Consider the following 14,885-nt stretch of genomic DNA (forward strand, 5'->3'; position numbering starts at 1 on the left):
GGCACGTGGGATCCTCCCAGACCGGGGCGCGAACCCGGTTCCCCTGCATCGGCAGGCGGACGCGCAACCACTGCGCCACCAGGGAAGCCCTTCTGTTTAATTTTATACATTAAGATTTGTACACACAAATCTGGAATCACACAGTGTCATGCTGCTGTCACTTAGCATGATAACATGAGTTGTTCTCATGCGATATAACACAAATACATTTAACAAAATTACTGCTTGGTATTCTATCATCTGGATATATCATGACTTACTTAACCAAACCTTGTTGTTGAACATTTAGGTTATTTTCGATTATTCAGTGTTATAAATAAAACTGTAACTGAGAGGACCTTAGAGATTAGGTAGCAAAATCCTCTCACTTGGCAAATGAGAGAATTGGATTCCAGTGAATTTAAATGACGGGCCCCAAATCCCATAGCTAGCTAATTTACGAGTTGGGTTTGGACTCCTGATGAAACCCGTTTGCGGAAGGAGGGAGGAAAGCGGGTTATCTGAGGGGTGATAAAAACGAGAGGCACTGGAAAAGCTCCACGGGCAGGCAGAACCGAGGACCCCAAGGTGGAGAGGAGTGGGGAGTGTCAGGGCTTTGAGGGAGCCGGTGCTCTCACGAGAAACGCCGCCCGCTCAAGGGTGCTGACAGCCCCGCTCAGGGTGCAGCAGTGTCAGAGGGGTGCGCCTTCTCCAAACAACTTGACAGTGTGTATCGGGAAACCTGAGAAAACCCTGGAAGAGCACGGCCCAGTAAGTTCACTCTTGGCATGTTCAGGGCTAGTCACTGAAACGCTGTTTATAATACCAAAAAAAAACCCAAGATAAACCAAATCAATAGGATAGATGGACAGAGCCTGAATACAGGCCCACAACAGACTGGGTGAAGGCCGCCCACATCGCGGAGCGCCGTCTGCTTTACTCAGTGCATTACAGAAACGACCCAGTCCTCCTCCTGAGTGAGAAAAAACTCAGCCTTCCTCCTGTGTGTCTCCTCCGCTCCTCACACAGGACACTCACAGCACTTCTGGTCACCAAAGATGTGCACTTCCTCCCACAAAACAATTCACAACCCCAGCGGGGTGTCCTACAATTTACCTCGATTCTGACACTACCCGCCTGGATGGCGTCCGATCCACAGGTGAAGGGCTCTGTCCTACAAGACTGCGCCCCGCCCCACATCAGATGCCAACTGACCACACATTAGATGTCAACCGCAAGTCCAGTCTGTCACCTGGGCTTCTGACCAATCGGCTACAGATCGGAGGTTCCCACGACCCCCTCTTCAGATCTGATGAATTTACTAGAGCAGCTCATAGAACTCGGGGAAACACTTACTTACATTTCCTAGTTTAACAAAGGGCATCGTAAAGCACACAGATGAACAACGAGACGAAGAGACGCCTAGGGCGAGGTCCGGGAGGGTCCCGGGCACAGGGCTCTGTCCCCATAGGGCTGGGGTGCATCTCCCTCCTGGAGTGGAGGTGTTTGCTAACCTGGAAGCTCCCAAACCCCCTACAAGTGGGATTTTTATGGAGGATTCCTCACACAGGCAAGATCAATTATTAACTCTATTTCCAGCCCCTCTCCCCTCTCTAGAGGACAGGGCGCGGGCCCGGGGATAGGACTGAAAATCCAAGCTTCTAACCACGGCTTGGACTTCCTGGTGACCAGGCCCCCATCCAGAAGCGCGCCCAGCGTCACCTCCATAGAACAGAAGACAAGCCTAGTGCTCTGATGACTTAGACATTTACAAGTTTTAGGAGCCCCTGTGTCAGAGACAAGATCAAAGACAAATATGGAATAATAGATGCTCCTAGTGTTCTTATCACTTAGCAACTTACAAGGGTTTTAGGAGCTCTAAAGGGTTGAGGGCACAGAGACCAATGCATATATATATATATATGTTCTATTATTTTCTATTGTCTCACACAGTCTACTGAGCCAAACGCTAATCTCTTCTGGAAACACCCTCACAGACGCACCCAGAAATAATGTTTAGCCAAATATCTGGGGACCTCGTGACCCCGTCAAGTTGACGCATCCAATTAACCATCACAACATTGCATGTCAGGGAAAGGTTAAGTAGATTATGGTACCTTCGCAAGAGGCTGTCGTGTTCTGTGGTGGCCTCTTTTTTCTTTCCGATGTTTGCTTTTTCTGGCTCGGCCGGGCCTCACTGCACGTCTCGCCACCAGGCTGCAGCTTACCTCGTTCAGTTCAGTCTCTACCTTGGGTCTTCCAAACATGCACTGTGCTCTTTTCCCTCTGCTAGGGTAATGGGATCTGAGGAGAAAAAAGAGATAAACACATATTAAACGCACTATTTAGGCGGAAGGGCATTGCTCTTTAAGTAAAAAAATGTTGGGCTTCCCTGGTGGCGCAGTGGTTGAGAGTCCGCCTGCGATGCAGGGCACACGGGTTCGTGCCCCGGTCCGGGAAGATCCCACATGCCGCGGAGCGGCTGGGCCCGTGAGCCATGGCCGCTGAGCCTGCGCGTCCGGAGCCTGTGCTCCGTAACGGGAGAGGCCGCAACAGTGAGAGGCCCGCGTACCGCAAAAAAAAAAAAAAAAAAAAAAAAAAGTTAAGAGTAATAAAAACATTTATACTCTTTAATCCAGGAATCCCACTTAATGTAAGTAAATGATTAAAAAACAAAACAAAACAGGAAGAGCTAAAACTAGCAATACTACCACACTGCAGAACTGATAGCAATTTAAAGTCCAAGAGTATGTAATCAGTAATTTAAAATACAGTGAGTGCATGTAAGATAGTACTGGGTAGCTTTAAAAAAAAATATGTGATAAGACTTAAGATGAAACCTGGGAATATTCTTACGTTATAATGTTAAGTAAAAAGGCTGGTTACAACTGTGTAAATATTTATTAGCACAGGGGGAGAAAAAAGATCGAGAATAAAGACCAATTTTAGAAATTGTATAAGACCTGTGATATTTCATTTGATGTGTTTCCTTCAGTTCTGAAAACTTTCTCTAATGTGGTCACATTGGTTTTGCAATTAAAAATAAAGAATGCTACCACCAGCAGCCATCATAACATGGTTATTTTTGTGTATCGAGACACTGAATGAAATTCACTTGAACATAGCCATCGCATGGCTGCCAGGCTTTGGATGGGAGGCCAAGGAGCCCGGCGCCTGCGGCTGGCCTGTCTTCAGCCATAAGAGCATTTTCCCACCTGCAGGCAGCTGGGGTGCGAGAGATGGAGCCCAGCAGATGGTGTGGGCTTGCGCCTGTGAGTCAGTTGTGTCAAAACACATGTACTTCGCGCCTTTATGCTTCCTAGCACCGAGAGACACACGGTTCCTTCCTTGCAACTTGCTCAAAGTTTTTTGTTTTTGTTGTTTTCTAAATATGGATTTCATCCCCAAATTTGGAGTTTCTCATGTCCCACAGGACACCCGCTGGCTCTGCTCCGAGCACGAATTGAAGGAAAAACATCGTTCTTGTTTTCCATTCCTGAGTCGGCATCCCATGATGTAGATGAGCAAAGCATACAAGGGCTAGATGCCATGATGGCCACGCAGCGAGGAACAGCTCCGGTGATCCTCTGATAAGTGGCTCTGAGCACAGGGCAGCCCGAAAGCCGGCGCTCCAGGCCCAGCTAAACCAGCTTAAGACCACGTGGCTCAGACCTGAGCACGTCAAGTGGAGGTGGAAAGGACTAGAAAAGTTCTCTTCTCCTACCTCCTGCGCTTTGCACAAACCCTCCCATTCTCCCACCCCCGTGAAGCTGTCAGCCAGCTTCGGCTTGACCACTGCAACGATAACAAAATTTTCAGAGAGCAGCAGATGTCGGAGTCACCTTCCATACCTTGTGCCTGTGCGGCCTCTCAGGGAGGGCCACTTCCAACCCCCAAACACAGGAATGCCTACGACGCGCCCGGCACTGCTGTCATCTTTCACATATGTTCGCCGATGTCATCCTTAGAATAACTTTGTAAGTGGACGCTGATATTGCCCCAATTGACAGATCAAGATACTGGAGTCCAGATAGTTTGAGTAACTGGTCCAAGGTCAAAGTCAACAGCTGGTAATCAGTGATGCTGGGACTCCATCCCAGGCTACCTGACTCCAGAGGCCACGCTCTTCGCTCCGCTCTGCTGCCCACTGAGTTTACATCCACCTGTAAGACCTGCTTCTGCCTTTTGGAGTCAGACCATAAAAGGGGGCTTGACTTCCCCTCTACATGCTAAGTATTCAAATATCTGAGCTTCGTCTTTCTGCCATCCCTTCCGTAGGCGCTTCCACTAAGCCCTCGGCACACCAAGCCCTACCACCTCAGTCCCACCACTTCACTGCTCAAATGAGCTTCACCAAGCAGAATCTCATTTGTTTTCATATATAGGATTGTTTCACACGGGAGCCTCTGATGGCCAAGTCTCCCAAGGGTAATAAACCAGATGTATAATTCCCTGCCGCCTCTATCTCAAACCCTCCAGAGGGGATCGGAGGGTCTAGAATCACTCAGAAAGGCAGGGGAGAGCTGTTAGTGCATTAGAACAGAATTTCTCCACCTGATTTTCAAAGAAGACTGGCTTTTCATTTCCCCAGAGACTTAATATAACTACCAAGTGAGGAGGGAAAAAAAGGGGAGTAATAATTTGTGAAGTTCCCAAGCAGGAAAGGAGCCACTGCTATCTCTGCTTTCCACATCACCACTGTAAACCCTGGCACCTGAAAAAAGTGGGAGGGGTGGTTGCTCTGACTGTATAAATTGCCAAATGCTGCTGATAAACTCTGACCTATTAGTGGGAGCCTCTCCACTAGAGCTAAGTTTATGTTATCCATGGAAAGAAACAACGTGAAGGAAAACAAAAGCCGGCAACCAAGCAGAACAGACACGTGGCCCATCAGAAAGGATGCTGGCCTATAGGATGCAGTGTTTCTACCGACTAAATGACATCCAGCATAGACCTTCTAATGAGTAAGTCTGGTCAACATTCAAGCCAACGATGTTTACTAAAATTTTTAAATTACCACAACTTTCCCCACACAGTTAAAAAAGAAAGTGTATTTTACATCAACAATGTTGTTTTCTCTCTCCTTTCTCCCTCTCTCCCTCCCTCCGTGTCACCTTATAGCATCCTCTCCCCTTCCCGTGTGTTCTGAAATTACATGATGGTAGATCTTTTATTTTTTCTTTTTTAAAGATCCATTGAGATAGATACTGCGCTTGCCTTTTCAATCTGGAAACGCATACACCTCAGATGTGGAAAACTCTACTGAAATATTTCTTCCGAAAATTCCTCCATCCATTTTCTCTGTCCTCTGCTACTCTTAACCCTGCCAACCGATCCCCTATATTTCTTGTTTCTTTTATCTTTTTACTCTATTTGTGAGGGAGTCTTTCAACATCATCTTCCAAAATCTATGTTGAGTTTTTCATCTTCTATCACATTTTTAACTCCCCAAAACTTTTCTCACGTGACATTCCTGTCTTTAAAAATAGCATCCTGTTTCTGTTTTACTGTACAAAATTTTTCTTATGTGTCCACAGACATTTAAAAAAAGGATTTTTAGGGTTCAGTTCTTCTGCCAAGGTTGTTTCTGCATCCTCTGAGGGTCTTCTTTTCTGCTCTATCACGTCCCTCATGAAAGAGGTTTTTTTCTTCAGGTCTTGGCTGTCCTCGGTACCGAGGCACTACTAACCTAATAGGGATCCGTGTGCCTGAGTAGAGCTTCTGACTAAGGCAACCTGCTTAATGTTGTTTGGTTAAGAGATTCTCAACTATTGATTTCAGAATATCTTTCTTCTTGGTCAAGCCACATTCCTAAGAAATGATTTTGCTATCTACTTCCTGAAAGTGTGGCCTGACGGGCAGCCTTCCACAAGCCAAGCGGAATGATCTGATCATTCGATACATATGTTTCTATTTTTTCCCCTATTTTCAGTAAGATACCCTATCCACAGCTACTCTTAAGACTCTCTGAGTCCAGAATCCCTCGGGTTCAACTCTCTAAGAAGAAAACCCCTAATGTTCTTCCAGAATGTTGGATGATGTCACCTGGCAGCAGAGATTTGGAAGGGAGTCTCATCTGACTGCATCTTACACAGAACTTTAACTGTATCTCCGATTTTCAGCTTTCACTGCATTCCCACTTTCGGATGTGTCTGACGCCTCCGTTTCTGAGATTCTGGAGTTCTGCAAAGCTAACGGTCCTGGCAAATTTGCTATCACCCATTTGCTCGCTGGCTTTCAAAATTTGTGCTACTGCTATTTTCCTTCCCAATCTCTTTGTTCTTTGGGTTCCATGCCTTTTTGACCCCTGTGTTTTTACTTCTGAGGGGTTTCAGGAGGGAAATGTGATTTTAAAAATACGTTCCACCTGATATATTTAACAAGCAGTCACAAGCAACAAGCCTTTATCTCTTCCTTCATGCCAACAACTTACAGGAAGGAAATGGCAGTAGTGGTAGTGGTTGCCCCTAGGGAAGGGAGACTGGAAGGAGAGGAATGCAGACTCTTCTCTATATACCCTCTTGGACAGTTCAAATTTTTCACCATGTGCAAAAATTACCTTTGCAAAACTAATTAGCCACTATAACAAAAACAAAACAAAAAAGCTTCTGTGAACATCTTTCTGTGACTAGCACACGTTAGGAAAGAGTATCGTCACGGCTCATGCCATCATACAGCTTGCTGCAAAGACATAACCCCAAATTGCATTATTTTATAATCTGCATAATTTACACAATTTCCTTCAACCTTGAATCAAGGTTAGAGGGAATGTTATTGATCACCAAAGGCTGTCAGTGGCTAACATCCAAGCGCGGCAGACATCTGGGTTGACATCCAAGTGTGACCTCTCTTAGTTAAGGACAAGGATCCGACCTGGCTGCAGCCACTGACCCTACCTGACTCTGACACACTCTGCAGTCTCCAGCAGGGCTCACAAAGTCATGATTAATTCAATAAAAATTATATCTTCCATAACATGAGTTTTCAGTAATCAATAGGAAAAGATGTTGAACATATCTCCCTCCTACATAACATGCATAGGCCAAGAATCTATTTATACTCAGCAGATTAGTGGTTTTGTGCAACTATAATATAAATGTCACTTGGCTTACAAGCGAGAGAATAGTAGTGGTTCCATGTGTTATCCATTGAGAACCTACAACCACGAGGAGTATCTTCTCCGGAAGGAATGCTGCCAGTACTTTGTTCTGCTTTCTCTCTGTGAGCATAAGATTTGTCATTACTTTTGCATCTGGTTTTACAAGATTCTCAGCAATGGTGTGACTTGTACCTGTTTTTGCTATCAGAGATGCAGCCTTGAATGATGCCTCTGTAATGTTAGCCTTTTTTTTTTCCCCTTTAGAAATAAGCTCCACATACACCAGACTGGAATATATTCATTTGTGCTTGTTCTTTAAACATTCAATTAATTTAGCGAAAGGCCATAGGCTTTGCTTGCAGATGACACAAAAGCTTTGATGGCTTCATACCACAATTTGTGACAGACCTTAGATGGAGCACAAGAGATTGGAACCCACTGCTGTGCCAATGCAATAAAATCCTACTTTCAGAGAGTCACCATCATACCTCTTGTTCACCTTTTCCTTTTTCGGTGGCTTGTCCACAATTATTGAGTTCACAGAGTCTTGGTTACTATTTACTTTTATGACATTATTTTGAGACCTATAGTATTTTGATTATTCTTTTCATTACTATTTTTAATCACCTTTTCTAAGAACAGCTTTAGATTTACAGAAAAGTTGTAAAGATTGTACAGGGAGTTCCCATATACTACACACCCAATTTCCCCTATTGCCAACATCTTTCGTTGCTATGGTCCATTTGGCCCAACTAATGAACCAATGTTGATTCATAATTGTTAACTAAAGTGCATACTTTATTCAGATTTCCTTAGGTTTTGCCACATTACATTTCGTTGTCATGTCTCCTTAGGCTCCTCTTGTTGGTGTCAAGTTTCTCAGGCTTTGCTTGTCTTTTATGACCCTGACAATTTTAAAGAGCACCGGTCAGGTAATTTGTAAAATGTCCCTCAATTGGGATTTGTCTGATGCGTTTCTCATAATTATACCAGGGTTATGGGTTTGGGGGAGGAAGTCCACAGAGGTAAAGTGCTATTCTCATCACACCATATCCAGAATTCATGCCATTAACGTGACATCGCTTATCACTGTGGTTGTTAACCTTGATCATCTGGCTGAGGGAGTGTTTCCAGGCGTTTCCACCGTAAAGTTACTCCTTTTCCTCCCCTTTTCCTACCGTGCTCTTTAGAAGGAAGTCGCGATGCACAGCCTGTACTTAAAATGTGGGAACCTATGTCCCATCTCCTTTTATGGAGACTATCCACATTAAGTTATTTGGAATTTCTTCTGCACAAAAGATTGTCTATTCTCTCCCATTTATCTATTTCTCCAATCATTTATTTATATCAGAACGGGCTCATGGATGTTTACTTTATACTTTGAGTGATAATTCAATGTTCCTTTATTTATTTTTCACTCAAATTGTTCCAGCTTTGGCCACTGGGGGCCCTTTTGTTTGGCTCCTGTCCCTCTGACATACCCATTTCATTGTGGTTTCTTTGAGCAATTCCTCATTTTCCAGCACTGCAAGATGCTACAGGATCATCTTGTATATTTCTTGCTACAGCTAAGAAGCAGCCATTTGGTTAAGGAGGCTTTACTCCTTTTATTGGAGAATGGTATTAGAAACCGAGATATGGGCACTGACAGTGATCAGTGTCACTGAAGTGTCATTGCTTCCAGGCCTTCTCACCTGACAGAGGGAGGAAAAATAGGTATGTATACTAAACTATGTATATACGCATATGTATAACTATTTTGATATGTATCCGTCTGCAGATATATTAAGCTAAACATGGTGTCTCGAACTCCAATCCAATGCCACGTGGGTCATTCTGGCATGTTCCTCATGCTTGTCTGTAGTCTCCCATTCCAACCGTGGAAACCCTGTCTCCCACCAGCCACCATCCATGTATTTAATTGTTCAATTCCAGCATGCATGTGTAGTGGCTACAGAGTTGTTCATCTGTACCCTTGTGGGGAACCAAAAACTTTACCAACTAGAATACAGTGTTTATATACAATTTCTTTGCCTTTAATCTTACAGATACCACTAATCTCCAGTTACTTAAGTCAGCAGCTAGTCCCCTCACCCTACCTTCAAGCTCACTGATATGTTTATCTATTGTGTCAAGCCTACTGATGAACCCATCATCCCTGTTAGAGTGTTTTTTATTTCTAGCACTTTCCTTTGATTTTTTTTTTCCCTTAAAGTTTCCAATTATAGTTGCTTCAAATTCCTTATCTGATCATTCATATCCGAGCCTGGTTTTCAGGATCACTTTGTCTATTCAGACAGTGGTTATTTCCTTTGGCTTTTTTTGAAAGCCAGACATGTTGTATCAGGTAGATAGGTCTTTAGGTTTTGTTAAGCTGGCTAGGAGTGTTGGGCTGTGTTCAGCATTTGTTGTAGTTTTAGGTACCAGAGGCTTCAAATTCCTCTAGGGTTCTTGTTTTTTGTCTCCTCTCTTGGCTATGTACAGATGCTGCGTCTTGCACCTGTTAACTCATGGTTATGATGCTGGAGCCCTACTAATGTGGCAGTAGGGTGTGGAGGAAAGGAGAAAGGCACTGTGTAATCTCCCAGTTAGATCTCAGCCTCTTAGTGGGGCTTCCCTGGGGCTGGGTCTTCACAAATATTTCTATTCCTCTTCCTATAGCAGGGCATCCCCCAGCCCCACTCCCCGCCTCCTGCCCAGTCACCTTGACTCCTTTCTTTAACCACAACATTCTGTTTCCTTAGAGCCCTATCCCGTCCTGGCTTTTCGTTTCCCTCAGGGGGCTGGAGTGGTGAGAAATTCTTTTCCCCCCAAATTTCAGGACTCTGTTCAGGCACAGTCCTTTTCCCTGGGGAGTGGGCCTTTGTGACTGAGAAGACTCTCAGCGGGTTTTACGGTAGCTTATCTTTCCCTCCTTCTGTGAGGGTCATGAGGGATCTTTGTTGGATCTTCACCGTGAGAAATCTGGCAATATTCCCAGGAAGACCCATGAAAGTGTAGGGGAGCCCTAGGATGGTGGCCCCCATGAATCTCTCACTCTCGCAGTGAGTCCACACTCAACCTCCAACAGTGTGTCAAACTGATCACTTAAATATTCCTGCCAGTCTGCAGCTCATAACTTCTGCTCCAAGGAAGCAGGTCTCAGTTACTGTGTCTCCCAGGACATACCTGACTCACCAGGTTTCAGGATGGCAGTTTGCCCCGAGATCTCCGCTCTTCGATGGATCCAAGGAAAGTCATTGATTTCTTCATTTGTCTATCTTTTTCTTTTTTTAAGGATGACGGTGACAATTTCCAGACTCTTGACATATTAGAGCTAAAACTGGAAGTCTCTTTATACTATTTTTATACCTCAGTGAATCACTATATGAGTCACTAATCCACTTTTGTGCATATCGGATAAACACAACACAACATGACCACAGAAGGTAAACGTAATGAACATAAATACAGCTGTCCCTCAGATCTGTAGGGGATTGGTTCCAGGACGCCCCAGGATACCAAAATCTGCAGATGCTCACATTCCTTATATGAAATGGCATAGTATTTGATGTAACCTATGCCCATCCTCCCATACACTTTAAATCATCTCTAGATTCTTCTAATACTGCATACAATGTAAATGTTATCTAAATAGCTGCTTACATGCGGCAAATTCAAGTTTTGCTTTTTGGAACTTCCTGGATTTTTTTCCAAATATTTTCTATCCGTGGTTGGTTGGATCCGCAGATGCGGAACCCGCGAATACAGAAGGCCGACTGTAATCACAAGTACCGTGAAGCTACAGTGATGAGATAACTTTACTCCGTGAATGGCATTTTAGCCAAGATGGACAGAGGCATACGCTCCTTGCGGTGTTCGTACAGGCTTCAAGGTTTTCATGACTTATAAAGGAACAGGATTTCTAAGAAAAATCATAAGCCATCATTTCCTTTTTGTGAAATACATATTTTTTTCCAAGTAAATTTGAAGATGTGCATATGCACTACTATCAGAAATTCCACTCCCAACCATCTGTCCTAGAGTGATAGTTCACAATCCTATCAGGTCAAATGTGTTCTTTTGATAATAAATAGTTTATAACACCCTCGTTACTATCCTTATGAAATTCATAAATAATACAACTTACCTACACACATAATTTCAAGAAGTCAACATAAACCGGAGAATCAAGGCTCTGCTGTGAAGCAAACTAAATTGTGGCAGGATTTTGAGGAAGTGACGGGGAATAAGAAGGGAATTTTGCTTTCCCTTGGGGGTAGAAACATTCTCCTTTGAGGGGCATTAAATATACGAAGAAGGAAAGGTAATTCTAGAACACTACCTGATTCTTCCATTAAAGATATTTACAAAGTCATTAAAAGAAATCAACATGAAGGAATTCCCTGGTGATCCAGCAGTTAGGACTCCACGCTTTCAATGCCGAGTGCATGGGTTCAATCCCTGCTCAAAGAACTAAGATCCCGCAAGCCACGCGGTGCGGCCAAAAATAAATAAATAAATAAAGGATAGATTTAAAAAATCAACATGATACCTAACTGTAATTTTTAAAGGAAACAGAGTATAATAAAATAATATCATTTCAATATGTAAGCACTTTATCTTTTTTTAAAGAAAGTGTAATTTTTTATTGTGGTAAAATATGTATAACATAAAACGTACCATTTTCACTATTTTCAGTGGCACTGAGTACATTCAGACTGTGGTGCAACCAGCACCACTGTCCATCTCCAGAACTTTTTCATCTTCGCAGTCTGAAACTCCATACCCATTAAACAATAATCCTCCATTCCTCCTTCCCCCAGCCCCTGGCAACCACCATTCTACTCTCTTGTCTCTGTGAATTTGACTGGTGTAAGTACCGCATTTAAGTGGAACCAAACAATATTTATTCATTTGAGACTGGTTTATTTCATTTAGCATAATGTTTCAAGGTTCATCCATATTGTACATGTCAAAATTTCCTTCCTTTTTAAGTCTGAATACTATTCCATTGTATATCCATTCGTCTATTGATGGACACCCGAGTTGCTTTTCGTTTTTGGCCTTGTGAATAATGCTGTTGTGATCATGGGTGTAGAAATGTCTGAGTCCCTGCTTTCAATTCTTTTAGGTATGTACCCAGGAGTGGAATTGCTGGATTATTGGTAATTCTGTTTAATTTTTTTGAGGAACCAACATACCACTTTCTACAGTGGCTACATCATTTCATATTCCCAACAGCAATGCACAAGAGTTCCAGTTTCTCCACATTCTCACCAACACTTATTTTCTGCTTTTTTGATAACAGCCATCCTAATGGCTATGATGTGATATCTCACTGTGGTTTTGACTTGCACTTCCCTAATGATTAACGATGTTGAGCATCTTTTCATGTGCTTGTTGGTCTCTTCTTCGGAGAAATGTCTATGCAAATGCCCTTTGACCATTTTTAATAGGGCTGTTTGGTTATTGCTGTTGTTGAGCTGTAGGAGTTCTTTATATACCTGTATATATATTCTTACAATTATGATTTGCAATCATATTTGATTGCAAATATTTTCCCCCTCTCCATGGGCAATACTTCAAACTAGCAGAACCATCACAAATACAGCAGTTACTAAGGCAGACTGACAACAGGCATGTTGAATGGGCAACTTAAGTGCTACCAGGGGAATTGCTGTTGGTGACATGATTTTCCAAAATGGTGAACACTTGGTAACATTCTGAACCAAACAAAGTGTTTAAAAAACAAAACAAAACAAAACAAAACTCCATAGCAGTTACATTCTTGGAAAACTCATCAAACTATGCAAAATACCTTGTGTTTTTATGGAAATTAGGGCTATTTTCTAGATAATCATAAACTGCTTTCTCACATGAAGGTCAGGCAGGACACAGCAAAGTCACATGAGATGTAAGAGTGAGTCTTTGTTTATAAGACAGAGAAGTAATTATAAAGCCATGCGTGGGAATGATACCAGTTTCAAGAACAGTGGCTCTCTTTGGAGGTGGGTGCAGGCAAGAGGAGAAGGAGACCAGGGAAGGGTGTGCAGGGGTATAAACTTCATTCCTAATATTTAATGTCAAAAGCTGGGCAATAGGAACATGGGAGTTTAATATATAACTTACATCCTTCATGTCTAAAATGTTTTTAAACAAAAAAAAAAAAACAAAGATTCATGCAGTCTCTGCTTCCAGAGAGACCTGGTTTTGAATCCTAGCTCTGTTACTTACAAGCTGTGTAATCCTGAGTAAATCACTGAACTCCCCTAAATGTTAGTTTGCTTTTCTGTAACTGGGGATAAAAATAGAAGCTAGCACATAGGAATGCTATAGACTATTGAAATAACAGGATACATTTAAAGCTCTTAGCATACTCCCCTGTTCTAGAATAGGTGCCAAAGAAGAATAACCTCTGTTTAAACATGCTTTAAATAGTCTCCTTGATTTTTAACAAACAATCTTATCCTACCTTCTGTCTGATCACTGTCCAAATGCACATACCAGCTCTTAATGGAAACACTGAATAAGATGTACTCCAGTTACTAGTCAGATAACTCTCTGTTGTCCAAATCCTATCAAAATCCTATTTATAAGAATAAATATTTATGGGGGAGTGCCTGAAGGACACGCTATTCTCTAGAAATGATAAATTTTACCCTTGGATCAAATCACACCATCTGAGAGCTCTGTATCTGGATGGCATCATTCTGACTGTTGTCAAATTTACTTCACAGAATTGAACTTTGCTTGTTGTTCCGATATCGGCTTGCATTGAGGGATGCTGTAAGAAGCAACCCAGCAAACTTTGCTCTTCTATTTATTGCTGGGATGGAGTCCAGGATGTTATTCTCTGGATCAAAAAGTGTTTTCTTTGTGAAAACCCAAGGGAGGAAATTTTTCTCAGGTCAGCAAGATGAAAACCTTTAAGAACTAGTTCGTCTTTATCTTGTGGACAATATGGATCTTTTAACTGAGTCTATTTCTCTATTTACTTGAGTCTCCAGAAAATGTACAGCTCAATCTGCGGCCCATCTCTGGTATCTCTACAAAACCGTTTGGCATACATTCCTGAGAGGTAGGTAAATGTACCTCGGGACTGTTTTCTGACCCATATGACCTCTTCGTCCCAACATTTTCAATGATTTATTTCCCATGCATTTTTGGAAGCTGTCCTCTGTTTATGAAACAAGATAGGAAGAGAGAAAATGGAAAAATGGGGCGAGAATAAAGGAAAGTGGGGGTATAAATAAGTAATAAATCAAGTAGATAAAAGTATTGTGTTGTTTATTTTTTATATTTCCCAGAGCACCTTGCATTGAACTTTATGACTAGTATATGGTTAGTCAATGTTAGAGTTAAAAAAAGATAAAATCTCAGCTTCCACACCATTCTTTTTCCTGCTTGTGCATAGCTATACGTTGGGCTAGACATAAGAAAGGTTTGATTAACCCCTGAGAAGCAAAAGAGAATACTTTGATAACTTCAGAGTGATGTCTGACATTTCCTGAAGGAATGTCCTAGCCACGCCCCAAAGCTCACTGCAATGCAATCTAATTTATGAAAACACCTCCAAACTGTAAATGATTTTCCCCCCTCCTCTGAACTCCTTCAGAACCTACTGTCTTTAAGCACTCATATAACTTACCTTGAGATATAGATTAAAAAATACATAAATAATAGACAGATGACAGGTAGATATTTGGAAAGGGAAAAGATCATGCTTATTAACATTTCTTTGTATTTCTAAGCATATTAACGATCATATATTTGTTGAATAAATACTTAAATAGGTAAATGAAAATCTATTTCATTGATAGATTTT

General features: G+C 42.3%; 1 protein-coding gene across 10 annotated transcripts in view; it reads right to left on the reverse strand.

Moving 5' to 3' along the window:
* ADPRM (ADP-ribose/CDP-alcohol diphosphatase, manganese dependent) overlaps positions 1 to 14,885 on the reverse strand; it is a 421,658-nt gene that overhangs the window by 181,289 nt on the left and 225,484 nt on the right. For 8 of the 10 annotated variants that reach the window (XM_055090473.1, XM_055090472.1, XM_055090471.1 and 5 more), the window contains one exon: positions 2,097 to 2,283. In XM_055090473.1, the coding sequence (XP_054946448.1) occupies positions 2,097 to 2,283 (187 nt within the window). Of the gene's footprint in view, positions 1 to 2,096; positions 2,284 to 14,885 lie in introns of those variants that run through there. The other 2 variants (XM_028499404.2, XM_028499406.2) reach the window with 1 other exon arrangement.

The sequence above is a fragment of the Physeter macrocephalus genome, chromosome 14 (assembly GCF_002837175.3).
Source record: "Physeter macrocephalus isolate SW-GA chromosome 14, ASM283717v5, whole genome shotgun sequence".
NCBI lineage: Eukaryota > Metazoa > Chordata > Mammalia > Artiodactyla > Physeteridae > Physeter > Physeter macrocephalus.